The sequence below is a fragment of the Gadus morhua genome, chromosome 4 (genome assembly GCF_902167405.1).
Source record: "Gadus morhua chromosome 4, gadMor3.0, whole genome shotgun sequence".
NCBI lineage: Eukaryota > Metazoa > Chordata > Actinopteri > Gadiformes > Gadidae > Gadus > Gadus morhua.
The window spans coordinates 1,401,609-1,429,567 of NC_044051.1; the positions used below are offsets into that span (position 1 = coordinate 1,401,609).

The 27,959-nt window shown below is 51.0% G+C and overlaps 3 protein-coding genes across 3 annotated transcripts; 2 read left to right on the forward strand and 1 right to left on the reverse strand.

Moving 5' to 3' along the window:
* Nucleotides 1-2,508: 2,508 nt before the first annotated feature.
* Nucleotides 2,509-3,993, forward strand: pmch (pro-melanin-concentrating hormone). The gene is made up of 3 exons (XM_030353237.1): nt 2,509-2,814; nt 3,375-3,507; nt 3,758-3,993. Exons 1-3 carry the CDS (start codon nt 2,581-2,583, stop codon nt 3,805-3,807), a joined length of 417 nt encoding a protein of 138 aa, XP_030209097.1. The 5' UTR covers nt 2,509-2,580; the 3' UTR covers nt 3,808-3,993.
* On the reverse strand, nt 3,961-17,075 carry parpbp (PARP1 binding protein). The gene is made up of 10 exons (XM_030353190.1): nt 16,798-17,075; nt 16,281-16,517; nt 15,547-15,651; nt 14,374-14,544; nt 13,475-13,629; nt 12,224-12,410; nt 11,503-11,687; nt 10,715-10,796; nt 6,054-6,300; nt 3,961-4,678 (listed from the first exon to the last, which is right to left on the reverse strand). The coding sequence occupies exons 1-10, from the start codon at nt 16,942-16,944 to the stop codon at nt 4,407-4,409; spliced, it is 1,788 nt and encodes a 595-aa protein (XP_030209050.1). The 5' UTR covers nt 16,945-17,075; the 3' UTR covers nt 3,961-4,406.
* Nucleotides 17,076-17,301: 226 nt separating this feature from the next.
* On the forward strand, nt 17,302-27,780 carry nup37 (nucleoporin 37). The gene is made up of 10 exons (XM_030353212.1): nt 17,302-17,401; nt 17,897-18,060; nt 18,991-19,112; nt 21,476-21,548; nt 21,992-22,086; nt 25,919-26,009; nt 26,816-26,997; nt 27,258-27,308; nt 27,420-27,513; nt 27,602-27,780. Exons 2-10 carry the CDS (start codon nt 17,905-17,907, stop codon nt 27,713-27,715), a joined length of 978 nt encoding a protein of 325 aa, XP_030209072.1. The 5' UTR covers nt 17,302-17,401; nt 17,897-17,904; the 3' UTR covers nt 27,716-27,780.
* The last annotated feature ends 179 nt before the right edge of the window (nt 27,781-27,959 follow it).

Genomic DNA, 27,959 nt, shown 5'->3' on the forward strand with positions numbered 1-27,959 from the left:
ACCCTACCCCACCGATGACCCCCCCACCCCCAAGAAACACACCTGAACCCAGCCTTAGCATTAGCATTGCCCATGGTGTCTGAGGTCATCTCGTTTGGCTAGTTCTAAAACACCATCTTTAGTGATGCAACATGGTCAATCTGTTCATCAGTTTGTGTTCCCGTTTTGTGTGATGTTTTCTCCCGCCCTTCCCCAGTAATCCTCAGGAGTGGGAGAGATTTGAAAAGATTTAGAAACTGTGAGGAGTATACAAGTACACAATGTACTGGCTCTGAGGGGATCCCGAGCACCCCTGCCTATAAAAATGCCGTGCAGCCGTGCACTTCAGAGAGCTTTCTCTGCTGAGCAGGGAGAAAAAGGCAAAAAAGAAATGAATGCCAAAAAAAGAAAAGAAACTAAAATATACAACCCTTCCAGATGGACAGGTATGCAGTGTATTGAAACAGCAAAGTAAATAATTTACAGTTCTCTTTGTTCACTGACCACTTTCGCAAGACGAGATCAGAGAGAGTACATGGGACGATCTGGACGGGGAAACCACTTCCCCTGCGGAGACGTCGCTTGTGATTAGCATCACCTCGCGCCGCGATCGCCATGCTGATCTTCTATCAGACGCTGCGGCAGAAATGATGAAAGTCTCCAACGTTATGCGAACATCTGGTCCTTGTGAGTGTGTGTTGTTTGACTGTGTTCGCCCTTGCCCTTACCTTATTTGTACCAGATGAGCGTGTTCCCTGTTTACTAGAGCTGTAGAGGACAGAGATCTGCCCGGGAACGGAAGACCCCAGCGGGCCCAGGTAGAGAGAAGGGGGGATGGGGGGTCATCAGAGGAACCCAGGTGACTGCTGGAGGTCTTAAGATCAGAGCCGGGGGGGGGGGGGGGGGGGGGGGGGTGGAAGCAAATCGCAAACATGGCGACACACAAACATGGAGTCAACCCCGAAATAAAGAACAACGTGAGATCCGACGAATGATCAATCAGAAGGGGGGATGGGGACCGAGTGGGTGAGATTGGGAAAAAAGAGACGAGGGAAGGCGGGAGACACGTTGAAGGAATGGATAGGGAAGAGAGAGAGAGAGAGAGAGAGAGAGAGAGAGAGAGAGAGAGAGAGAGTTATAGCAACAGAACTCAAAGATCACAAGTTCACTTCTCCTGGAAGAGAGGTGCCTCTGCGGACAGGTCCAGTTCTTCGGTAGAACCCAGAGTCCTCCAACAAAAATACTTACAAAATAAAAGCCCCAATGCTCCAAGTAAAAACACTTCAACTGGGGCTCAACAGCCACAGTCCGGTCGGTCCAGTCCTTGATCTCTGCTCTGCTCAACTCTCTAAATTGGGAAAGGCATAAGCCTATGGTTGGGGATACAGGAGTGTTGAAGGGTGCAGGATGGTCTTGGGGTACAGAATAGTCCATTGTGCCGTTTCTTACACTTCAGTGTGTGTGTGGAACCCAATCGCACACTGAGAAAACCCTGAAAGGATTACCTATTCAGGTTGACTTTTCTTGGGACACCGATTTGAAGAAACTCTGGTCAAAGGCCAAAATGTTTGATCATGATCCCTAATGTGTGCATTAGGGTCGACATGTAGTCATCATGGATCAAGAAAGACAGAACCTAACCTAACAAGTTGCCTTTTACCAGTATGTTGATCGAATGACTCCGAATAAATACCAAATATACCCCCCCCCCCTGGACCTACCTCGTTTCTATCCTCCCCCATACAAACAGATATAAGACATGAACTCCATGAACTCATTCATCATCTTCCCCGGTCATCACACGTGTGCGTCTGAAAGCTTGAAGATCATTCTCATCACTGGGGATTTTGACCTAACCTTTCCACCACATCTCCATCACCACAGGGTTTCAGGGACCAATCGCATCATCCGAGGCTTCGTCCGCCAGGTCAGAGGTCAGACGGGGTCTCTTTACAAACGTCCGCAAAAAGTGCTGTCAGTCGCCATGCAGGGATGGTGATTGGATGTTTTCGATCCCATTCATGTAGTCGTCCGTTTGCTACAACGGCCGATGGGACCACAGTCGGTCCGGGCGGCCTCCCATCGCTTCATTCATCTCAGGGGCTGTCCTCTGACCCGGGACCCTCCCCGCCGGACCACCGTGGCTCCCATCTGAGGACCTCACTGCCCCGGCCTCCTCACTGCAGGACGTCGGTGATTAGAGCCGCCGCCACCAGCGTGGATCACCCCCCCGTCTCCCAGACACCAGTAATTAGACTATTCATCATCGCTCCGCAGCGCGGAACGCACAAAAGGCCGAGAACAACGCACAGCTCCTTGAGAAGATTTCCATCTGACCTCCGACCCCCCCCCCCCACCCCATGTGCATCCTTCTTTTTGTCCCGCCTCTTTTAGGACCGACACTTCTCAGCGAGGGGTCATCCATCTCATTTCCTCGATCTGGGCTTGAGGTCCAGAAAATAGCCTCGTCCACGCCGCCTGAGGTATATAAGAGGGTGAAATGGTACGCTGGCATCAGTCAATGAACTCCCAGCACATCAGCCATCCTTCTCCCGCGGCTGTTCGGTTCTCCTTCGTGGGTCTCTGCAGCCTAAAGACATCATGAGCTCCCTGCCCTCCATGCTGTTCACCCTGCTGCTGTTCTCAGAGATCTGCGCCCACTCCATGGCCCTGCCCCTGGCAGGGGCGGGTAACTATGACGATGACCGGACGGACCTGGAGAGCCTGAACGCTCTCCTTGAGGACAACAAGCTGCCGGCCGGAGCCGGAGTCCAGAACCTGGGAGGGTTCACCAACCGGCTGGACGAGGGGAGACCCAGGATCATCATCGTGTCCGTAAGTGTCCTGAGCAAGTTGGTGGAAGTTAAAAATGTCTGCGCTCAATTTGGCGATCACAATGACCAGCTCGGATTGTTTTACATCATATGGAAATAAATTGGTTTTGATAACCGGGAATTGTCAGGTTTAGTGCAATTAATCTTAATTGAGGGCCTTAGATGGCAATTTTCTGTGGCGCAGTGTGTGTTAGGATAACATATGGGTCACACAACTCATTCAGGTTCATTTAGAAGTGCTTTTTATTCTGGTTACAATACAGCATGTGAAATGTATCCCCAGTGTTGGAATCGAGGTAGAAATAAATATTAAAATAGGAGATTTAGGAGATTGGCTCTCTCCCTTCTAGCTGTTCCGGGATGAGTTCCAGGATGTCAAAGCGTCCAAAGTGTTGTGTAACCCAATATTATCATGACCTTGGTGGTTCTATTGACAGTATTAGACAGTGAAACCTTTCTGGCCGGAACCGATTCACACGGCCGGTTTCAGAGAAGTAAAAGGATCCATTGGACGCGTTCTGCTAATCACCGTCCCTGATAAAACCACCGCCCGACCTCCAGGACTCCGGCTTCAGAGGGCATCGGACACACGGCCTGGACAGAGCCTCCTCAAGGGCACTGGCCGGCCCAAACGCAGACCACACTCCCGGAGACCTCCGTGTCAACGTAGACCGCAGAGAGACCGACCTGGACAGTAAGTGTCAGAGTCAACACTGCCGATAAGGATATCACTTTGTATACACAGGCAGTTCCAAGAAATCTTGACACTTTACAGAAAAGTCAAAATACTGCAGAACTCCTAACTTGTTTATTTGAAGGATAGGAGGGATGATGGGTCCTGGATATATTTGGGAAGAGATGTGAAAACACAAGGGCTTCATGATTCTTAGCTTTTTAGTGTGTCTTTAGACGTCTTTCTGAACAACCTTTCCCCACCACCACAGTGCTTCGGTGTATGATTGGACGAGTCTACCGGCCGTGCTGGCAGGCATAACCCGCCTACAGGCTTTCTTCTGCTTCCCACCATCTGTCCACCACAGAAGAAAAAAAACACAAAGGGAAAGTAAAAACAAAAAAGGAGTTATAAGTACCATGTGTGTCGAAATGAAATGTACTGCACTGAAAAAGATGGACAAACACAAATATGTATAATACTAAATAAATGTTTATTAAAATAAAAGTCTGCAACATATTTACACTTGATTTTGGAAACCCCGAAGAAGGTTTCACAAAAGCAGTCCTCCAGAGCTTTCATTGATAAAACACATTTGAGGAGGAAAACAAGGATTTATTCACAACATATGTTTTGGAGTGACATAAAAACTGTGGACAGACTGCAATTACCCAATAATCTGTATCCAAACAGATGTACTGGAGATCTAAAACAGATTGGAAGACCTCCAGATTGCACAATAGATGAATAACGCCACGAGAACGTTTGCACGTGGGGGAGCTTTCTACTCCACGCCAAGATCAACCTGTCAACGGGCGCAGGTTAAAACATACAGCTCCCTGACGCACTCAACATAATCACACCGTTCCCCCCGGTCACGTGTTCAGCGAACATATAAAACAACTCTTTATCAGGGCGAACTACAGTCTGAAGAACCCGGTCAGCGTGCCCTGGCCCGTGATGAGCTGCTTCTTCTTCTTCGGGCCGCTCTTGACAAGGGGAGGCGCGGGCCGCTTGGCCTGGGGCTGGTTCTCGGCGTCGACCTGCTTCCTCTTGCTTCCCTTCTTCGGAGACGCGCTCCCGTTGACCGTTCCACTCCGTCCGTTGGGGGCCCTACTGGGCCGGAGCCCGGCGTTCCCCGGCCGTGGAACGCCGGGCTCCTGGCCTCGGACGGGCCCTGACGCACGGCCCGCTGCAGGGAGGAAGGGGGGGAGGAAGGGATATTAAAGTCATAAAGCCACGAGGGGGAAGTGAGTTAACACGAGGCTCAGAACAATAAAGAAGGTAGAATACGCTGCGGTCGAAGGGAATCCAGTTGGGGGAAAAAAAATAATAAAATAAAACAAGGTCAGGAAAGACTGAAGAAACGTCTGGTGTCAGAGAATCGTAAAGAGCGTTTGTTCTGTGGAGCCGTGGTTCAACATCTGTCACCGGTCCTGATGGATCCCAGTCACTGTTCCCACAGACCCAGAACAGTGAAGGGGAGACCCCCCCCCCTCCCCACTACGTTTTCTTAGTACAGCTGTGGAAGTGTGCAGGTTTTATAGCAAGAGAAAATAAATAAAACTCATTGGATGGTGAAGGGCAGATCCTGGGGTTAGTTTGGCTGGGGGGGGGGGGGGGGGGGGGGGATGATGGCTGGTGTTAGCAGCTGGCTTGAGTCAGAGTGATTGGACTGAGGGGATGTGTGAGGCTGCACACCTGATGCACATTGAGCAATCATCTCAACCGTCCCCACACGCAACGGGAGAGCTCCCCGGTCTTGCTTCACCGTCTGTAAACTGCTGCAGTAAACCGGTTTTAACACCACCAGCCCCACCACCACCACCACCCTGTCCTCGTCTGGTAAGAGCCGCCTCAGGTGGAGTATGGCGGCCACATGTGGCCCGGCACACTGTCACAGGAAGTTACAAACGCGCTGCTCTTCACCCAGCTACACCTTACAGCCCGTGGCTCCAGGCTCAGGAGGTGGAGCGGGTTGGCTGGTAGCCGGAAGGTCGCCGGTTCGATCCCCGGCTCCTCCTCCTAGCCGCGGGGCGAGGTGGGCCCGAGCGAGACTCCTCGCCCCCACCAGCCGGCTGTCGCCCTGCGTGGCTCGGCGTGTGGGCAGCGTAGTAAAGCGCTTTGAGTGGCCACTAGGGCTTTGACTTTTGCCCAAAAAATCATATTCGAAGTTTGTTTGTTTATTAATATTTATTAATAATATTTTGACCATTGAATGCCTTCAGTAAGACCTGGATTGTGCTTTGCGAGGTTCGTTTACCGCGTTGCTACGGTTACCGGTCTTGCGCGTTCCAACGAATATGAATAGACTGCGTGGGGTTCTCCGACGTCTCTCCCTCTGGGCCTGCCCATAACAGGTTCCAATATTAAGGGCAGCCTAATATTCGTTCGAAATTTTGATTTATGTTTTGATATTCGAATTGTATTCAAATAACGAAGTTCGGAGTCAAAGCCCTGGTGGCCACTGGGCAGAATGGCCTCCTATAGACGCAGTCCGTTAACCATTGATGCAGTCCCAGTCTGGCCAGTGAAACGGGTATCCTGGGGGGGGTGGGGGGGTTTACCTGACACCCCAGCGCGGCGGCCGGTCTCCTCCTCCTCCTCCTCTTCCTCTTCCTCCCCGGAGGCCAGTGGCCGTCGGGGGGCCCCCAGTGGCCGTCGGGGGGCCCCCGGGGGCCGTCGGGGGGCCGGGTGGATGCAGGAGGGGATCTGACTCCCGCTGGGGAACTCCAGCACGCGGCTCAGCGGCGGCTCCGCCTCCTCCCGGTACGTGCACGCAAACTGGGAGCTGAGGGCGCCGGGGGGCCGGACCTGGAAGGACGCCACGGCAACGTTAGACGGCGTTGCGACGGTGTTGGGTGACCTCACCTCGGTCGGTAGTTGGAGTGAGATCCCAAACAAACAGAGCCCGCCCCCCCCCCGCCCCGCCGTCACACATTCTGTACAGTATTCCCCAACAGCTGGGTAAATAAAGAAACTGAAAAGGGAAAATTAGTCAATTCGTCTGTTGATCGTATCTTGTCGGATCATAGGCTGCCTACAGAGAAACGCGTTTCTGCCCGTCTGCTTATTGGACGGCCAGCGAGCAGATCGTGAGGAGAGATCAGACGAATACGGTCATTAATGTTTCGGCCTAGAAGCGCTGATGCAACGTTTAAACCGCAGCTCCTACAACAACAGCTCCCACAACAACAACGACGACGACGACAGTATTTCCAACAACAACAGCACAGGAATGGAAACGGCGTGTTCTGGCCGCTGCGCCAGCCTCGCATTAAAGGTCACTGTTTCGGCTGGAGGGCGGGTGGGCCCCGTGTTGTGATGTCGTCAGCGGCCCCTCCCCAGTGCCTCGGGGTACCCCGGGCTCCGTAGCAGGTCCCCAGCGTTTGATCCAAGCCTGCTCAGGATCACCAGCACCGGGCTTTGGCTGCCCAGCCAGGGGGGGGGGGGGGGGGAGCAGAATAATGGGAACAACCCTAGTACTGCATCGCGCTATCCCCCGGGGAACGGCCGGATCAAGGGTAACTACAGTCTGAACAGAACGACATGAACTCAAAAGGAACAGCCAAGTCACCAATTACCACCCCCCCACAAGCACACACACAACAGACTAGGATCGATAAGAACAGCTGTGTTCATTGGCGGGCCGTGCGCTGCATGCTGCAACTCCTCATGAAGCCTAATGCGGACCCGAGTTGATAACAGTAGGTCGGCCACATGGACGCAGAGATCGGTGCCAGCGCTCGGCCAACCACCGCCTGGGAAGATCAAACCCGTTAGGGCCATGGGGAACCAGCCGGACCTCCCCCTACCGGCTGGGGAACCCGTCCTTAATCGACCCGGGAACACACATGGCGTGCACACACGCAGACGCCGCCTGCACTGCCGCGGCATGCTCACATAAACACCTGACGAAAGGCATTCCAGATGAACACTTCCAATGGCAGGTGTGAACAATTTGTTGTGTTCATATCCGTGCACGCACACACGCATGCAATAAAAGTGAGGTCAGGCAAGCAGGTGTGTTGCACCGATTACGTCATTTCATGTGACTTTTTTTAAAACAATAAAAAAAACTCATAAAACAAAAACATGCCCATGAATACTTCAACGGACCTTAACCTCGCCCGACCCGACCCGAACCGACCCCTGTCCCCGCCTCACCTCATGTGGGGAAGATTCCCCAAAGTCCGGCTACAAGGGCTTTCTGTTCTTAAACGGTATGTTCACATCTGCCCTACGGTTTGACTAGCTGGTCTCAGGCCAGCCAGCCAGTCAGAAATTAAACCCATAATGTGTCTGCACAACCAGGCCTTGAGGATCAGACAAAGAATACCGTACTGTCATCAGCGCATTTTAAGATTTGCCAACTTTATCGATTCTCATTACGCTGAGTGTCTGCGTGCTTGATTAGACCTGCTCCTCAGACTCTGAACAAAGAGAGACAACAGAGCTGCTGCAGATCCACCAGGGCAGCCTCGAGTGGTGACTGCCTAGTGTCATCCTGCACAACATCTTTCGCTCAATGCTTTCTCTGTGAAAGGCGCAAAGCGTTGGAACTCCTCTGCAAACTTCACCACTACCAAATAACTGGTTAACAGTGTCGGGAAGGATACTTTTCAAATGTATCCAGTTACAGAATACATCCCCAAAAATGTAACGTATTCCATTACATTACTCAATCTGAGTATTGTATTCTGAATACTTGGATTACTTTAACATTGAATTGCATTTTATCAGTGTAGGGATGCGGCATCAAATCCTGCTTACTAAACAGGCCTATTCTGGTGTGTTCTTCTGTTCCAACTGGCAGAATGTGTTCGGCCCAAGTCTCCCTGAAAGTGCACAATATTATATAATTTGCTGTAGAGGAACAAAGACTATAAGGGTATGTTTATGCAAAAGATATTCAACAGACGAATTGACCAATTTTCCCTTTAAAGTGTATTTACTCAGCTGTTAAGAGTGGGAAAATATAAAGCATAAAATATTCTGTTTCGATACATAATTTGCCATTATATCCAACATCTTTTTCACTGAGCCAAGTGCATAGGTGTTGCCAATAAAATGACAGACTATCTAGGCCGTATTCACATGCCCTAAATTAGGGATGCACCGATATGAAAATTTTGACCGATACCGATATCCGATATTAAAATTGCTGTTACGCCCGATAACCGATATCTATGATGTTTCTATGATGATTTTGTATACTGAAGAACATGTAAACACTGAATATGAAAAAGTTACTTCTTTCTTTACCAAAACTTCGAAATACATTGTTTCTTCAACAAGTTACAGGTCATCCATAACAAAACACAAGTTACTAACAGTGTTAGTTTTAGGCTACTTTTACAACTTGCATCTACGAAAAAGTTTGGATCATAAATCACAACGATCACAAATCAAAATATCTTGACAAGGTTTTAGAACTTAAAATCAAATTTGCCAATATTCATGGAAACCAGACAGCGTTTCAAGTTTAAGTCAATTTCAACTCAAATCTGTGAAATAGACTAAATCAAATATATCAAGGTTGGTTGTAGTCTTTTAACTCTGTTGTAGCCCTATTGTTGATCCGGAGAACCGAGCGAAAAGACTACAACCAAATATAAACATATCCGCTTCCGGTTCAATGGGATTACGGAACGCCAAATAAAACAGAAGCTGTATTTCGCTACGATAATGTATATAATGATTTGACACGGCATCCTCCGCGCATTACTTCGGCTTTGCAAGTACTGCATATTGCAATTCGAGCCCCTTCATTTGAGACCGTAAAAAACATCCAAACCGCCGACATGGATTCTTTTCAGTTAAGGTGACAAACACTCCTGTACTGCCTCTCCGTGCGTCTCTGGCTGCGTCACTGACACTGTCACGTGACCAAACAAGCTGCGCATGGGCAAAAAACACACACAACGGCAACTAGACTAGGAAATAAATATCGGCTGTTAATATCGGACCAGTTTTACTTATCGGGCCGATGCCGATATGTTAAAAAATGACTAACATCGGCCGACAACGATATCACTGCCGATATATCGTGCATCCCTACCCTAAATATTTCTTTTTAAAAATGTTCACTACAACGGAATACAGTTACTTATAATTTATAATCTGAATACGCAACGCCGGTAAATGTATTCCGTTACTCCCCAACACTGCTGTTCAACTCTGCAACACTCGCACAGTGGCTAGTTCTCTGTCACCATGTCACTCCTAATCTCGTGTTTATTCCGCCTTCTCGTACTTAGTTTCCCTTCGTGCTTCGTCGAGTCTCGCTGTACTCAGTCTACCAAATAAAATACAGCAGCTTCCCCAGTCCAACGTGCACTCTACGATGCAGCTCGGTCTGGCAATAGCCAGGCTACCGTTTTGTAGCGACGCTCCGTAAACCAGCCATCGGTCATCAAAACAAATAAACCAAACCCGTGTTCAGCGTGGCGCTCCGGCCCGACGTCACGGCAACGACGAGGCGGCCGCATGGTCCGAGATTAGGTCAGACGACAGGAAACAATAACCCCCCCCCCCCCCCTTTACAGCGTCTCCTGATACGCCGTCTTCAAAGAGCTGCGCTCAGAGAGCTTCCGCAGGCCGGGGTCAGCGGGCGGTGAGCCGGCGCCCGGGGACTGCGCTGCCGCCGCCGCCGCCGCCGCGCTCCAACAGGAAGCCCTCCAGAATGTGGGAAAACCGAGAGGACATCTGCTAGCGCTATCGAGTGGAGGAAAGAAAAAAGAGGAAAGAAAAAGCCCCGCAGCCTCGCCAAATGTGTTTAGCATACGTTTAAGAAAGGGGGAGGCGTTTTCCCTCAGTTTGAATCCAAATGCATTTCCATCTCTGCATCCAATCCTGCTTCTTTTCTGCATCAGTGCGTCAGTCAGCAGTCACGTCTACCACCGAGTCCGTCCACTAACTAACGAGCCCTAACGAGTTAGGCTGCAATTAGACAGCGTTTTCTGTAACAGGGATCTCGACCAGCACCCTACAACTCAAACCCTTGGTTCCCGAGCGCAGCTGTGAAAACGGGGACGGTGGAAGCCCGGTAAGCGCGGAGAGCTCCGGCTAAGCAAATAAATAATCCAATACCGCAGAGAAATGACAGGATGTTAAGACGTGTTCAGTGTTTGCACATCTGATTCGATTTGAGCTAAACGGAAGGCCCCGATCTGGCCTGATGTGTGGGGGGGGGGGGGGGGAAAGAGGACCAGGCTGGGGGGGCTACCTTAGGTTTGAGGAGGTCCTGCCGGCTCTGGACCCTGCTCTTCAGGGGTTGGGGTGAGTCTCCTGAGGCCACGGCGGGAGACCTGAGGGGCAGAGGTGGAGGTCTGAGCACAGGGCTCCGCTGAGGTACCTGGAATGGGCTGTGGAACAACACGCTCCAACAGCTTCTACCCTTCAGCCATTTGACTCCTGAAGATTTAGACCTCCGTTTATTTTAACCCTCCCGCTGTCAAACCGCTCCCAAACCCCCAAAAAGAGAACTGCAAAAAAACAAAAAACAAAACACAAACTGTCGTGTGGCAATTAAAGTTTCTATCCCATCAGACGAGTTGTTTTTAAGTCCAAATTCCTCACTGTGCGTCCAGAAGGGAAGTGAGCCCGGTTAGCCTTTGCCTTTTGTTGGACGCTCCCATGATGCACAAATTATGACTTTAGAATAAAAAAAAAAATTAACTTGCCTGGTTCTGGACAAGACGGATTCTGGACAATGCCAATATACGGATATCTCTGAATCCATTTGATATATATAATCTGAAAGACGATCATTACCGTACTTTCTCCATTACTAAAATACCCGTCTCAATACCAAACATCAACATGTTTAGGCCCAATCCATTTCTACCCCTTACCCCTACCCCTTCCCCCTCCCCCTTGTTTTGAAGGGGGAGGGGTAAGGGGTAGAACTGGGATTGGGCCTTAACCGTCCTAGTCTCCTGAGAGTAACCCCCCCCCTGACATAGAACTGGAGGACACGGAGGCATTGCAGTCAGACGTTTGGCCCCGCCTCACCTGAACAGCGTGAGCAAAGCTCCGCCCTCGTCTCCGCCCAGCGTAGAGGGCGGGCCCTCGCACAGTAGCTCGGCCTTGTTGCGGCAGGGCGGGGCCAGGGCCTCCTGGTCCAGCAGCAGGGTGAGCGTCTTCACCGTGAGGCGGCCCCCCAGCGCCGTGGCGTGGTTGATCTTATGCGCCCGCGGCTGAAACCAGAACGCAGCAGAGCGACGTGACGCGACCTGTGTGCACCGGTGGTTGAAGGGGACGCGGTGTACCACCAGGTGGCGCTGCGATCAGCCGCTGCCAGATTACGTTACGCCATGACCCCCTAGATGTGCGCCGGCTAGATGAGCAGCGTTTGGTACAGTCCGCTGGGTAGGCCGGTAGACTGATCTAGCCAGCACACTTCTAGGTGGACAGCCACACCTGTGATGCCATTCGAGTCTTTTTTTCTGGTAACGGCTAATCACACTCACACCTGGTGGTATACTATGTCCCCTTTAAAGTGAATTCAGAGTCAGTGTCAGTAAGTGGGGCCGAAGACCTCTTGCTCAAGGGTCAGGTCAGGCTGCGCCCCATTGGGGATCGAACCCGCTGTCTTTTGAGCGGCACGGTCAAACAACATCCTCCCCTTTTCGGTTCCATTACGACCAATGAGAGATGACTGATTGTGACGCACTCTACACAGTGCCCCAACAACAAAACGGCAATAAGAAGGAACGTGTTCTACTGGCATTACCCTGGCCGGGCTAATCCCCGTCCCGACGGCGTTGGCGTCGCCGCCCTGCTGCCCGCCGTGCAGCTGTCCGATGCTCTCCTTCAGGGCGCGGGCCGTCTGGTCGATGGCGGCGTACGCCCTGTCCTCGCCGCCGCGCCCCTTCACCAGCGCCGCTCTGATGGCGGCCACCAGCCGGCCTCCGCATACGCTGAGAGACAAGCACACAACACGCAGGCTCATGTCTGCGTTCTCCACACGCACGACCGCTGGGTCCACACGCACGGCCGTTGGATCGCGAGGAGGTACAAACAGTACATCAATAAAAAGCTGTAGATTTAATAGTATTACTATTGTGTGGGTCGAGCATACTATATTTTGCCTGAGGGGAATCAAAAGATTGAAATCCGACAGAACATGCATAATCTTTACAAATTGAACTCATTGTCCTCGTCTTGACTTCTTCCGATCACGTCTGCTTCCAACAAAAATAAGTAAATCAAATGGTAATGGGTACAACTCTCCGACACCTCGATAAAGCCCATGGATCAGAAGGACTTGAGCCGGTGGTTTGACCTCATTTTGGATCAACGAATACGTTTTCTCCGCATCGATCTAGCCCTCTGATAGACAGACGACACGAGCCAAGCGGCTCAGTAGATATGGAATAAACAGCTTTATCTCAAAGCCATATCGTCAAAATCCCTGGAGCAACAATACCATTCCCGAAAGACACTTTGGTTGTGCTGCCAAAGGCCCTGAACTACATCATCCCAAATAACCTGTAGCAGGAGTACGGTGCCATTTCAAAAGCCCAGCAAATGTGATGATAACTCATCTCAGAAGACCAAAGGGAGTTGAAAGTGAGCTAGGACAGGCGTGCTCTTGGCAAATTAAATCGTTATCATGGTAACTGAAGTTGAAAGTCTTCAGGGGAAAGAAATTCACTCGAAACAGGTGGGGAGCTCACAGCCGACCAGTATCTAGATGGAGCCCACAGACCTCGGAGGTAAACAAATCCATCAGCTCAGCAGCTGGACTGGCCTTGGAACCGGTGCAGGCTCTGTACTCTTAAGAAAGCCCAAGACTGGAGCAGTCCCTCTTCCCTCCCGTCTAATGGGCTCCAAACTCCCCAGAGAGCACCTGTCCGTGTACATATGTATCGCCCAGTGGAACATACGACAACGTAAAGCACGTCTACACTCAAGTCTTCAGTTCGAGTCGTTGCCGCCGCCGCCCCCCCCCCCCCCCCCCCCCCCGTTGACGGGTACATACCCCGGGTCCGGGACCTCCCCGAGGATCTCCTCCAGGCTGTCCAGAAACTGGACGAAGTCCGAGAGGCCTTTCACGTGTTTCCTCAGGGGGTCTGCCTCGGCCGGCGCGTAGCCCTTGCCCCCGAGCTGGATGGCCCTCACGAAGGACGTCACGGCCTGCGAGGGAAGGAATCGGAGGGGTAACAGAAGAGCTCACGGGCAGACTGACTGAGAATCTGGGGAAACTCTTCAGATAGGTGCTTTGGACAACGAGAGCGCAGGGTTTGACCTGAGGGAGCCCTCGGAGGGTTTCTGAATTTCTCAGGCATGTCCTGGACGATCTACGCCGAGGTCTCCCCAGTGAAACTCCGATGATGACGAGTCATGATGAAAGCCAACTGTGAAACGAGACCCCCGTCTCTCATCCAACTCCGTGTGCTTCCATTTCTCAACACACACGTATGCGCTCTCACAAGATGAACCCTGCAATGCTCGACTATGCAAGCCCCAGTGTCAGAGACTGAATTCAAAACTAGATTTCCCCAAAGAATGTCCCCCAAAATGGTGTGCGAAGGATGAGCCTAGGAAAAATGCAAGATTAACAGGCCTATAAAACTGGAATGGAGAAGAGAAAAAAAGAAAGCATGATACAGCAATAATGTCTTCAAGACAGGCAGGAAGTGCGTGCACATCAGATTGTGTTTATCCTCAATTTGACACTGGTTACACCAGGGGAAGACGAAATAACCGAAAGCAAAACAGGCGACCATTAATCCATGGCTGGCTGTTGGCCGTTACAGCCACTTCTCACTCATGTGTATAACAACAAATGCACTCTGGACAAAAACACTGAGCCGGGGGTTTGAAGAGTAAACAGTTAAAGAGGAGGGACTCAAGCTGTCCCAGCGGCGGCGTTCTCACCAGGAACATGGAGGTGTTGGCGTGCCGCGCAGCGTGCTTCAGGTCGGTGAACGCCGCTCGTCCCAGCGCGCGGCCGGGGATGTCCAGCACGTGGGCCAGCGCCAGGTCGTCCTTCGAGTTCACCAGAAGACTCAAGTAGGAGAGGAAAACCCTTCTCACCTCCGCCTGCATCTGTAGGGGGGACGCAACGGAGAGCCATAACTCAGCAGGAACTCGGCGTTATTAGCACCCCCCCCCCCACGGCCAAGATAAACCGTTTAGTTGGACCGGCCCGGGCGGAACATAAATTAACCGTGTGACAACAGAGCCAATAGAAATTAACCGTGTGACAACAGAGCCGATATAGAAAGTGAGTAAGTGGATACGAAGTGCCTCTCGTTCCTGTCAGCGATGCAGTGCGTCTCCCCTCACACAGCTGCCTGATAATAACATTTAATTGCAGTTTTGACTTCGGCGATATTACTCAGCGTTCCTCTGAATGAGCGGAGTACACCCCAGAGAGGAACTGGCTGTACTGAAGGGTGGGAAGGTTGCTTTTATTGAAAACTTCTTCATTCGCCCAAGCCAGTATTAGCAATCTGTTCCCTACATAGCCGTTAAATGGCAGGCCAGAGAGGTATTTCGGATATGCGACATTCATTTACACAGTCAATCGCTTTTGTTGAGAGAAATGACAAGCTGGAATATATTCCAGTTTGCTCCCAATCCATGAAGCACCATAAATGATTGGCGTTTTTAGATGGTGTCGCCCCCCCCCCCCCCCCCCCCCCTAAACAAACCGCAGGTTCCGTAGGACAAATTTAAGAGCTATATTTCTAAAGATACTGGTGTAACCAGTGTCTTTAGAAATACACTTTCCTCTTAGCTTTTGCAATTGACTTATTTCGAAAAATGTTTACAGTTGCATTTTCGATGGTTAACAGCACATTTCTGCCCCGTCAGTGCATCAAACCTGATTGGTTGATGAAACCATCTTGCCATTCAATCACATGTGCACACATGCTGGATCAGAGCCCCATCCGTAGGCGCACAAATCAACATTCCTCAAAAAAGGTGGAGAAATGTAGATTCTTGAAAATACTATTACCGCACTTTTAACCTCTAGGGGTCAGCAATCACCACTTTAGCCCAGCGTGTATTTACCGTTTAAATGTGAGGAAAAGGACGGCTTACTTTGAAACGGCTGGGCCCACGCTGACTGGACGGCGTGGAGGGAGTGGACGGCTCCGTCAGCGGGAGGTCGTCCCCTTTGCCAGACAGAAACTCAAACAGCTCGACCTTGGCACGGGAAATAATGACATCAAGGTTTAAGTGTGACGCTTCCCTGTATATTGTGTATTATAGTAGCTTGTTATTGCACTCTTAGGTTCTATGGTTATTGGTTATGGTTTGTTGTTGTTTGCTTTGTCCCCTATTCATTCTGTTTTCTATTTGTTTCTAGGACTGGGGAGCAGTGACATAATTGATCGGCCAGCAAGAGCAATTGGCGTGCACCTGGGCCCGGGTGAGAACGCCCTATAAAAGCCTGCTTCCCCAGTCCTTCCCTCTTTGTTCTTTTCATTCCCTATTCAGCTCCCCAGCCATGCACACCTCTCAACACTTCTGTTGAAACACACACACATAATCCACTCATGCATACACACTCCACACACTACTGATTTACTGACTTCCACATCCCATATTTTGAATCATGATTTGAACACTTAAATTGGTCTATTTAATAAATACTCAATTTGTTTGGAAAACTTGTCTCCCATCTTTTTTGTTGTGTAGCCTGGCGCCCCTAGGCCAGGTGGGTGCATAACATAATGATGAGATAAAGTGGACTGCTTCATCTCCAAGACAGAGGGATATCTGATCTTCGACGCTGTAAATCATAAACCTGGTTTCAATCAGGGCCAGCTCACCGGGTTTAAGGCATCGCTCGTGCCCGGTTCGACCCTCAGCTGGTCGGACAGAGAGTGCACGTCGACCAAGTCCACGGTGTTGGAGCGTTTCAGGAAGGATTCGTAGGTTTTGAGGATGAGGTCATAGTTCTCTGGCCGAGTCAAGTTGTCGAAAGGCAGCAGGTGTAGTTTGTCTAGCAGCAGATACCTCCAGACCACCAGCACGTCACTCAGAGACACTTCAAACTCACCATTGCCCTTTCACGGGGGGAGAGGAAGCAGAGAAGCAAGTAGCAATAAATACTGACGTTTCGGTACAACTCTGAAAAAGCTTACGCTGAAATAATGCGTCCGGTGGCGGGAGTATTGGCCGTGGTGTTTAGAGACGTGTCGAACATGGCAGTGGTGGTGCTATTGTGATTATCCAGCTCTAACTGGTGAACTCAAACGCAGCCCTAGATTGGACTTGGGATACGTTTGTCGATATTGTGAGAGCATTGTAAAAGCTGGATAGGGGTTTGAGAGGTGTGTTAAATACCTGTTTATTAACCTCTGCCATGGCCAACTGGAGAACCATCAGCATGCTATCAGCGCCGTGAACGGTCACTCGTTCAGACTGTAATACTCTATGGCATTCTCGCCTGAAGACGTCCATTATTGTCCTGAGACGACCTTCTACGTCCATCGTTCCAATATATTAAAAAGCCAAACTTCACAATCTGTGCTTTGATAACAAAGAGGTTATCTTTCTTCCTTGCGACACTCAATCAACAAACCGTCACTCGTTGTCTCTCGCTTGAAGCAGCTGTTTTGAAGATTTAAATCGCCTGCGAGTGCACAGCTTCAGCCAATCAAAAGGGTTGAACCGGTCCGAGGGATTTTACCACAATCTGTTTAGAAACAATTCATTATCGAAATGATGTATCAGAATATTTGTCTTAATATGAATATACTACACTATAAATCATTTTACCAGACAACAAATTTTGTGTATTTCTTGACATTATAGTCTATTTTACTGACGGTAACTTCCTGCCCCCCCTTCGATCTGTATGTGAATGGAACGGTCCATTTCCTACCCGGAACAGGTTGAAATATACGAAACGCGCGCATTGTGAGGGACGCAAACACTATACTAACTGGTAATGTGAAAACACTCGTACACCTTCATAGATGCGAAATAGGATTAATACGTCAAGTATTAAAGCTTAATACGCCTCATAATATTAAGTGTACCATTATGTATAAATAGAAAAGACGGCATGCCGCCACGTCTCCACCTATTTGTGAAATGTGTTGCACAAATGGGCTTTAGTGGTCGATGTGAGGAGATGTATGCATGCTCCCTTGGAATCGATTACGATCCAGGCGCAGATATAGTTGATATGAAATCAGTTTCTCCTGGGCCGTTTGCACATCTTTTTAATTTGAGTGACAGCCGTACGGGCAGGTATCCTGTTAGATGTAGCCTCAAAGGAAACTCCAATGTATGGAATCTGCGTATGACAGCTACGACGTGTATCAGCTATATCCTTACTTATGATATTGACTTCCACTAGATGTCCTGCTGCAGACACCTTTCGTTCCCTTGCATGCGGTTGAACCGTCGTACTACTGTCCATCCCCGTGTGCCCCAGGTACCAGGATGCAGGAGGACTCCCGTCGAAGCGCCACCTACACGGTGGCGTGTGAGGACTACGTTCACGTCGTAGAGTTCAGCCCGTTCGACAGTGGCACCAATGCATCTCTCCTAGCGTATGGAGGGAACCAGTACGTGGTCGTGGGCACCTGTCTATTTCAGGTGAGTCATCCACCCACATGGTTACATTAACCACGTGGTTAATGTACTACCTTGTCTTTTGGGTATGCGTCTACCGATGTGGATTGACATCAATACAGCGGTGTGCATTGTTATCTTGCTCAACGGCGCTGAGGTAGAATGCAAAGAGGGTTAGGAAGTCAAACACCCCACTGAAACACACTGGCAGTAACTGGCTACATATACTGTACAGCAGGTCCGTCACAGTTGTCTTTGTAACCCCGCAGTTTCAAAATGAGACGGATAGTTCTCTTAATGAACAGAAATTATAGGTCTGTCTGGGTGTCATCGTATTTGTGGGAGCTGGGTTATTATAAATAATTCTTTATAATAAATAATAATATGATTTACTAGTGCAACAATTGTTACAATTGGCATGTGTGTTTTTGTGCAATGACTGAGGGTGACGGATATTATATATTTAAATATCTCCTATCAATAAACTACCTTTTTTATTTTCGATTGGGAAGTTAAGTCGTTAAAGCCCTTACTAGATCTTCACATAAAAATAATTAGTATATTTTCAACTCCATCTTGGGGAACATTTGAGACCCATCTTCTCCTTTCCCTAATTAGTTCTGACAACAGAACCGTAACAGGGTATCGCGTTATACTGACACTTATTCATCCACCAGATGCGTCCATCCCGAGTGAGGTCGAGAGCAATCAAAGCTTATAATCAGCGTTGGGGCCGCGACCAATCTGAGCGCACCACAACCCAAACTTCCTAAAGCAACCAGATGCTCGCGCAGAGGTAGCTCTAGGAATCGCCCCCCCCCCCCCCCCATGATTCCTAGAGCTACCCTGTTACGGGGGGGTTGTTTTGATACAATGCAGCTGAACAGTAGTCTTTGAGTAGTCGCCCTCCCGGCGCTCAGCTCCCCGTATGAACTCCCGTCCTCCGTCCCACAGGAAGAGGACGCGGAGGTGGAGGGAGTGGAGTTCACTGTGCTCCGCGCGTTCCACCTCGACGTCCGCATCGACTCCCTCGCCTGGAGCCCCGAGTCCCGCCTGGACCGGTTACCGACCGTCAGGTAAGACCCGCCTCTGACCCCGCGCCGCGTCTCCCCCTCCCTCGCATGACGCCGTGACTTCGCCTCGGAAAGGCATCGCCCTGCGCCCGACGACGGCCAAGAACAACCGGAGAGCGGGACCCTCGCAGCTTGGACTCATCAACGCAGCGAGTTAACTGGACCTGTCTCCCCCCCCTCCCCCCCCCCCACCGTCTGAGCGGGGGGGGGGGGGAGACAGAGCGGGAGAACAAATGTGTCAGACTCGGCTTCCCTGTGAGCCTTCTAGTGTCTCGGAGCGGCTGCCAAGTCATGAGCAACCTGTTTTTCGGACAGCCTTGGTATGTGTGTGTGTGTGTGTGTGTGTGCGTGTTCGTGTGGTGCGTGTGTGTGTGTGTGTGTGTGTGTTGATTGTTCGAAAGCAAAGACAGAGGGTTTTTCTTCCTTTCCTCCCCCCCCTCCTAATTGTGATGGCGGCCGGGGAGAGGTTAGCCGGGCGGCCCTGTTGGAGGTGTTTAAGCCGGCCTCTAATTGGAGAGGAACACCAGGGGAAGGCTCCCCGGCCCTGGGCGGTCTGCCGGCCTCGGAGGGGTGGAGGCGTGACGTCCGCGGGTGTAATTACGCACTCAGGTTCCCAATCTTCCCTGAGCTTCTGCACGTAACCGTGTCTTCCAGGAAAAGATCTGCGTTCTCACACTGTCCTGAGAGGATGAAGGGGGGGGAGGTGGAAGAAAGGGAGGGGGTGGGAGGGATGGGGAGAAGGGAGGGAGGGATGGGGTGATTGAAGAGAACGAGGGAGGTTTGGAGGGAGGGAGGGAGGGAGGGAGGGAGGGGGGAGAGAGAGATGGAAGAGAGCGAGGGAGGTAGGGAGGTATGGAGGGTGGGGGAGAGATGGAGAGGGAGGGAGGGAGGGGGGAGAGAGCGAGGGAGGCAGAGTAGAGAGGGAGGGGGGCTGAAAGAGAGGGGCGTGGGACAGAGTGGAGTTGACATACAAAGGTCAGTGGAAGAGGGGGGGGGGAGGAAAAGAGTGGTGTAGAAGAAAGAAAGGGAGAGTAGAATGGGGGGGGGGGGGGGTGTTGGAAGAGGGAGAGAGTGGAAAGAAAGAGGGGGGGAGAGTATGAGAGGTTGCCAAGGTTTGAAACAGGCCAGTGTGGGATGTTCAGTCGTCAGGCTCTCTCCCCGAAAGGCTGTGTCTCAACATCTTTCCACCGTCACTCCACAGAAGCCTAACACAGCTGGCCTCCACGGGCCGCACGCCTTTCCACACACGCACGCACGCACACACACACACCACACAAACCACTGCAGCTTCTGCACAAAGTTTGAACTTTCCATGCATAGCTGTATGGAACTTGCATATTTCGAATTATCGATTTTAATCATCTGCCTTCATTTATTTGATTCTTTCTATTTTATGCATTTGTTTTTTTATTTGAGATGCATACGATATATATTTTTATGGAAATAAAAAATAAATAAATAAAGAAATCGTGTTTTTCAGTGAGCATAATGCCAAGTCATCTGATGGGGCTAATCATCCTGTTCTCTGGGTGTGTGGAACTGCTCCCAGGCAAAGGGACAGTTCTCCTGTTTCTTCCCTTACGGGCAACAAGGAAAAGTGTTAAATTAATCAAACAGAGGTACACTTTTTGCGTTAGGATTATTTGAAATCCATCATGAAAAAACGACCGGGCAGAGCGTGCCAGATAAGTTCTCCAAGCTCTACCCTGGCGTGGGCACTGGGGTGAACCTGGAAATGTTTTAATCCTAACGTAAACTAATCCAGCGTCGCAGCAATAGACTAGAACCGTGCAAGACTAAATATGGTGTCTGCAGTGACGTCACGTCCGCTCCCCTGAGACCCTGCGGCCGACGACACTCACCGCCAGCGCGGCGTTCCGCTGGTGCGTTCCGCTGGTGCGTTCCGCTGGTGCGGGTGTTTTTCTTGTCATAAGTGAGCTGGTGTAATTGTGTGAATAATTGCAGCCACTGGGGTATACTGCGGCTGATTAAAGGGGCCAGGCCCCGGAGGGGGCCCCGCGTGGGACTCGGGACATGAAGAAATGCGCGAATGGCGTGATGAATCTTGTTTTTCTCCGTGTTTATACAAGGGCGCAATTAGAATCTCCCCGGCAACGCTCGGGCCAAGTTTAACACATGCCCGCACGCAAGCACACACGCACACACTTGGACACCCCAAGGCTGTTCTTCGAGAGAATAGTGCAGGAAAGTTCATCGATGACTGACTGCTTGGGTTGCGGTTTTGGATTTCTCGGATGTGTTTTGGAGTTTCGTTTCGTTTTTTTAATTCTCTCTCTCTCTCTCTCTCTCTCTCTCTCTCTTCCCCCCCCCCTCCCTCCCACCTACCTCCTCCCCACTCCACCTAGGCTCTGCACAGCCTCGCCTGACCGAAAGCTACGACTGTTGTCGTCTGACCTCAAGGACCGGCACGAGATCAAGGTATGACCGCCGACATCTGGAGCCCATTGGCCGGCTGCGCGCATCAGGGCTCCTCGTCCGCCGGAGCCCCGCCGTAGCACCCAGCGATCAGGAGAACGTCACATTCAAATCTACCATCACTGTGCACGAGTGCAGGGACAACGAAATGTGGTCGGAGATCTAAACAGTAGTGCGAAATAGCGGTTAAGGTGCGGTTTGAGCGTGATTGGCTCATAGTGCAGTACGAGTACGGTATAGTTAATTAATAGGGCGGGATGGTGCAGGAGTGGTGAATACAGAAGACGCTCGTTTGAGGCCGTTTAATGCAGCTGTGTTGATAATATGCCACACGCAGTCGGGTCAGAAGGTTTTTGTAGATATGTCCGTAGTCACTGTTCTAATGTGTGTGTGTGTGTGTGTGTGTGTGCGCGTGCTGTGTGTGCGTGTGTTGTGCGTGTGTGTAGGAGATGGAGGGTCACAGCAGCTACATCAATCAGGTGGTGTTTGAGCCCACAGAGGGGAAACAGATCGCCTCCGTCAGCGATGATCACACCTGCAGGTCAGTGTGTGTGTGTGTGTGTCTGTGTGCGTGTGCGCGTCTTGTATCATTGCATCACATCCTGCAGTGTGTTTTCCACATTGACTGCGATCGCTCACCATCACAGCCATGAGGGTTTATTTGTTGCTGCTAATCGGTTAATTACCGAAATCCAATTAGACAAATCAGAGAGGGGGGGGGGGGGCTCTGTTAACGAGCTCCCCAAATGGGAAGGGTTTTCAGGGAGACGTGTTTCAGTTACTAGGGGTCAATTCTGGGTCAGCTCTCTGGACTCCATCGGAACACACACACACACACACACACACACACACACACACACACACACACGCACACCTGTCTGTCCTCCCCATGAGCCAGGTGTCCTGATGGCCGCTGGTCATCGCGGCGGTTTCCTTTGAACCCCCCCACGGGGAATCAATCCTCGTCCTGCTGAAAGAAAGAAGAAACCCCAAACAGTACCGGGGCCCCTGGCTCTGGTACCGGGCCCTCGGCGAGGCCGTGGTCCCGGGCTCTCCCCCGGGCCAGAGAAAACAGACTGCGCTCCGTCTGCTGAAAGATTTAAACTCTGTCGTGTTGAGAAAATATGGGACGAGCGAGGCGGCCGCAACAGGAGGAGAGAGAGTTAACACGCACACCGCCGGCCCACCCAATCGGAGACCCCTGACGCAAGAGGGAGGGGGGGCCCCGACGCCAGAGGGAGGGGGGGGGGGGGGGGGGGGGATTTGTGCAAGCGGGGCCCGACCGCTACTCTCCCACTGTTTTTGTGTGTGTTTGTGTGTGTGCGTATGTGTGTGTGTGGAGTTGACCGAGTTCGATCTCGTCTTCCCTCCAGCATCATGCGTGTGTGATGCTGTGTGTCCACCTGCTGTATACAGTAACTCCCTGTGTTTATAATCTCTTTAATGCTTTGCGGTGGGTACGGATGTTGACACAGCGCTGTTAAGCCGGACCAGTGCAGTTGTCAAGTTAAAATTGTACCGGGGGCGAAAATTGTACCGGCCTACGTCATCAGTTGTTTACATCTTGAAAACCTGCCTGGCAACAGACGACGCGATCGTCTGTTGCCAGGCAGGTTGCAAAAAACATTCGGCTCATGTTTCCAAAAGACGAAGTAACATAATACAGATAACGGATCGCTAGATAAAACTTGTTTTTACTTTATATTTGTATTGTATTTGATTGTTTAATCGAATAGCAACAGAAGACGCGATCGTCTGTTGCCGGGAAACGGGCGATCGCGTCAAATGACGTAGGAAGGTTCTTGTACATTCCCACGTCATTTGACGCGATCGCCTCGATTAAACAATTAAATACAATACAAATATAAAGTAAAAACAAGTGTTATCTAGCGATCCGTTATCTGTATTATGTTATTTCGTCTTTTGGAAACATGAGCCGAATGTTGTCGGCAGGTTGACCGAGGCAGGTTAGACGCACGCACGCACGCACGCACGGCCAGCGAGCGACCGGCGCTCCGAGTTCATTTGTGGCGAAGGGTTCGACTTTAAGATTAATATTTGGGTAACGGCTCGTTGTGGCCGCAGCGACACAGATGGGGGCAAAGCCCACACAAACAGACACACACACACGCAGAAACAGACACACACACACACACAGAAACAGACACACACACGCAGAAACAGACACACACACACACGCAGAAACAGACACACACACACACACAGAAACAGACACACACACACCAACACACACACACACAGAAACAGACACACACACATGCAGAAACAGACACACACACACACGCAGAAACAGACACCCACACTGAAACGGACACACACACCAACAGACACACACACACACAGAAATAGACACACACACACCAACACACACACACACAGAAACACACACACACACACAACACACGCACACACACAGAAACAGACACACACACACGCAGAAACAGACAGACAGACAGACAGACACACACACGCACACACAGAAACAGATACACAAACACACACAGAAACACACATACCACACAAACACAGCACACGCAGAGAAACAGACACACACGCACACACACACACAGAAACACGCATATACAGACACACACACATCCGTACAGACAGACAGACACGCACAGGCATAGACACACACACAGACACATCTGTCCACACACACACACACAGACGCACACACACGCATACGCACATCCATCCACGCAAGCACACACACAAACCGGACGCGGCCGCGGGCCCTGCGGGGCGGTGGCGAGGTCCGGTGTCATCCGAGCGCCTCAGCTCCCTCCCTCCCGGGAGACGCTGTGATTATTGACTCGGCTCTATACAGTAACTCCCATTGCTCCACCCCTTCCCGCCCTCGCCGGGGAAAGCGCAATGGGTGGGTGGGGGTGGGGGGGGGTCGACGAACCGTAACACCACCGCGGGTCGCTCCCCCGTCCCGTCGACAAAGTGCAGCCCCTCGCTGACCACCTTCTCCCCGCCCCCCGCCGTTGGACCTGGGCGCCGCTACGACGGCGCGCAACGAGCGCCGTGGGTGGGGTGGAAGGGTGGGGGCAACCCGCGTATCCCCCCCCCCCCCCCCCCGCTCACCCCGCTCTGCAGAGGTCATGTTTTGCCGGGGGGGAGGGGCGCTGCGCCAGGCCGCGGCGGTCGGGCCGCGGCCTGGCGCCCGGCCCGGTAGCGTGCAACCCGGCGCTGGCTCTCAGTGGTCTGAGGGGCTGGAGCGAGCGGTCCTGCTGCTGGTGGTCCCGGGCCGTGTGTGTGTGTGTGTGTGTGTGTGTGTGTGTGTGCGTGTGTGTGTTTTTATCTCTGTGTGCATGTGTGCGTGCGCGCGTGCGCGCGCTCTTCCCCGCGAGGGGAAGAGCAGGAGGGAGAGAGGGGTTCCTCTGGCCAGAAGGAGCTTTCGTTCCCACAAGAGGAGGCCGAGGTCGTAAGGTTTAGTGTTTACTGAGGTTCCACGGCGGGGGGGCAGGGGGGTGGGGGGGCCGGGGGGTGGGGGGGCGGGTTAGCACCGAGGACAGCGGCCCCAACGCCGCACTTGACATCTGCGTGGCCTCCACCGAATCTGAATCGTCTGGGCTCCTTCAAGCGAAATCTGCAGAGGTGTGTGTGTGTGTGTGTGTGTGTGTGTGTGTGTGTGTGTGTGTGTGTGTGTGTGTGCGCCAGCGGTCCTGCTCTCTGCCGTGCTCTCCTACCTCATCCCCCGATTGGATTCGGTACACGGCGTTGTGGGAATGTTGTTGCACACTGCCCCGTGGTCGCGTGACCCAGTTATTCCAGTCCTGTTGTGCTGTTGACCAATATGTCGGAGAACGCCGGGGATAGGAGGCGCAGCAGAAAGGGGCCCAGGTTCCGGGTTTGATCCCGAATACCCAACAGTTGTATTAGCTGTCCCGAACACTGCCTGCTTTTGATCTGACCTGTTTGTTGTGTACGGGGAATGGGTTATCCTAGTGATTGTTAGTGCTTGGCACTTTGTTCTATGAACATCCTTACTGTACACCCAGAGATGTATTGTTTCACCTTCTTCTGACAAATGTTCTGATTGTGTGTCGCTTTGGATAGAAGCGTCTGCTAAACGCCCTTAATGTTGATGTGAATGTGAAGAGAGGATGTGTCTCCTCAAACACTAAGTAGTCAAGCTGAACTCTGAGTTCTGCTCATTGAAAATGAAAGAGGATTGCATCCTTCTGCCCTGCTGAGGCCTGCTGCTGTATTCATGCTGGGGGGTTTCCCTCCCTTGTAATCCATTTCTATAATCGACATGTTTGTCACGTTGACACACACATTATATTATTTGTCTATTCTTTGCTGTAATAATCCCAACGTCGGATGATTTGTTTGTTCAGAGTTTGGGACCTGGAGGGCAACGAGACCATGAGCTTCAGTCTGCGTTCTCCGGGTGTCAGTGTGTGCTGGCATCCAGAGGAGGTGTATAAGGTAAACAGAGGTTTTCTACATTCTAAAAAAGGCTTTGTACATAGGATCTTTATGAATCTGCAGCTCCTTCACATCAACATTGTGCTAAATGTTCAACTTCACAAATAACCTCGGATACTTTGCACTATTGACTTTGAAGGCTGTTTGAATTCTCAATTTATACTTGTATAATTGTTATTACACAAGACTCTGTCTTAAGCTCCGAGCTCGGTATTCCAACTTTGACCGCAGCAATGTGGATCGTCCCCATAGCCTATTGAGGTGCACAAGTTCACTGTCATCCGTGGTTTGAGTGAAGCACGAGAGACTTGTTAAAGGGGACCTATTATGCTTTTTTCGACCTTTATGACCTATAAACGTTGTTAGAATGATTGATAGTCATGTTTAATCATACACAAAAAACGATGCAGATTTTCGGGAAACTCTTCCTCTCATCTGGGCGCTTTCAGCCTTCTCTGTCGACGCTCGGTTTCGTCCTTCTCCGCCCCCTCGCCCCCCTCCTGCCAACCCAACTCCGTTGTGATTGGTTACCTTCCTTAAAGCACGCGCGCGGGCAGATTTGACCCGGCATATGGGGGCGCGGCAGGAGTGCCTCCACGTAGATGATTTCCCGGAAATGTGAACAAGTGAATCGCAAACATTGTCCCGAGTGTTTAGCGCTCTGCACAGCCACCCCAGACTGTCAGCAGGGAACACGTCAAAATGCATGTACGTCATTATTTGACACTTTAGTATGGTTAAACATGACTATCAATCATTTATAAGTCACAAAAGTCGAAAAAGCAGTCTGACTCTGCCCTCTGCAGCTGATGGTGGCCGAGAAGAAGGGGACGATCCGCTTCTACGACCTGGTCGCCCAGCAGGCCATCCTGTCCCTGGACTGCGGACACTCGCCTCTCATGTCCGCAGACTGGTGCCTCGCCAACACCATCAAGGTTGGCGGGGTGGCCGGGAGCGACTGGCTGGTCTGGGACATCACTCGCTCCAGGTGATTAGTATTCTTTTTCTTTTTTTTATGTATTTTTATTTGCAGGGGAGAGAGTTCTGTTGTTTTAAGTGGCCGTGTCCACCCAGATGTGCGCTGGATGGATCAGTCGACCGGCCTTCCCAGCGGACTGTAGCAAACGTTTTGGTTACGGCTTGTAACGTCTGATCACACTAACATCTGGTGGTGTGATATTGGTCGCCTTTTAGTGGTATGGTCCCTTGAAGAGTTTCACTGAAGCCTTGTCTTTGTCCTCTTCGCAGTTATCCTCAAGAAAGAAGACCTGCCCACATGGACAAAGCAAGACTCATTAGGTAAGAACTCGCTCTACCTTCGGAGTTCCTCAAATTGTGTTTTTTTTTTCTTTTATATTGGCATTGCCCAAACATGGTCGTCCTTAGTAAAGTGGTTGTCCTTCCTTCCAGGTGGTCTCGGGCCAATGAGAACCTCTTCGCCACCACCGGCTGCCCGGGGAAGTTCAGCAGCCAGTTGCTCATCCACCACCTGGGCCAACCACAGGTCGGTGCCCGTTAGATTGGAGCCATATCTCGGCTCAGGCCTCTTCTGAAATGCCTTTTCCTGCTCAAATTTTCATTTCCTGTTGCAGCCGGTGGTGATTGGATCGGCCACGGTGGGGGCAGGGTTAAGCTGGCACAGGACCCTCCCCCTGTGTGTGATTGGCAGCGACAGGAAGCTGCTGTTCTGGATGACGGAGATGTAGACGTGTTTGGAGGCGGGTCTTTTACTTCTAGTCCTAAAAAATTTAAATAAACTATTTTTGTGATATTTTCTGTTTTTTGCTTTGGGCCTCAAAAAGCTTATTTTCCTTTATTTATATTGGTGTTCAATCATCAATCGGTACCTCACTACACTGACTCACTTTAGGGTAAAGGCAGTCATGGTTTCTGTTGGAAGTTGTGCACATGTTTTATTCTTAGGCCATTTAAAACCGTTACCAATGCCAC

Coding starts and splice junctions, on each gene's coding strand:
- nup37 (XM_030353212.1), top strand. CDS start 17,905: ATGCAGGAGGACTCCCGTCGAAGCGCCACCTACACGGTGGCGTGTGAG. Junction 19,113..21,475: donor GACCGGTTACCGACCGTCAG/GTAAGACCCGCC, acceptor CACTCCACCTAG/GCTCTGCACAGCCTCGCCTG. Junction 27,309..27,419: donor GACAAAGCAAGACTCATTAG/GTAAGAACTCGC, acceptor CCTTCCTTCCAG/GTGGTCTCGGGCCAATGAGA.
- parpbp (XM_030353190.1), bottom strand. CDS start 16,944: ATGGACGTAGAAGGTCGTCTCAGGACAATAATGGACGTCTTCAGGCGA. Junction 14,545..15,546: donor GTGGGCCCAGCCGTTTCAAA/GTAAGCCGTCCT, acceptor TCCCCCCTACAG/ATGCAGGCGGAGGTGAGAAG. Junction 4,679..6,053: donor CCGCCGCGCTGGGGTGTCAG/GTAAACCCCCCC, acceptor TCCTCCCTGCAG/CGGGCCGTGCGTCAGGGCCC.
- pmch (XM_030353237.1), top strand. CDS start 2,581: ATGAGCTCCCTGCCCTCCATGCTGTTCACCCTGCTGCTGTTCTCAGAG. Junction 2,815..3,374: donor CCAGGATCATCATCGTGTCC/GTAAGTGTCCTG, acceptor CCCGACCTCCAG/GACTCCGGCTTCAGAGGGCA. Junction 3,508..3,757: donor CAGAGAGACCGACCTGGACA/GTAAGTGTCAGA, acceptor CCACCACCACAG/TGCTTCGGTGTATGATTGGA.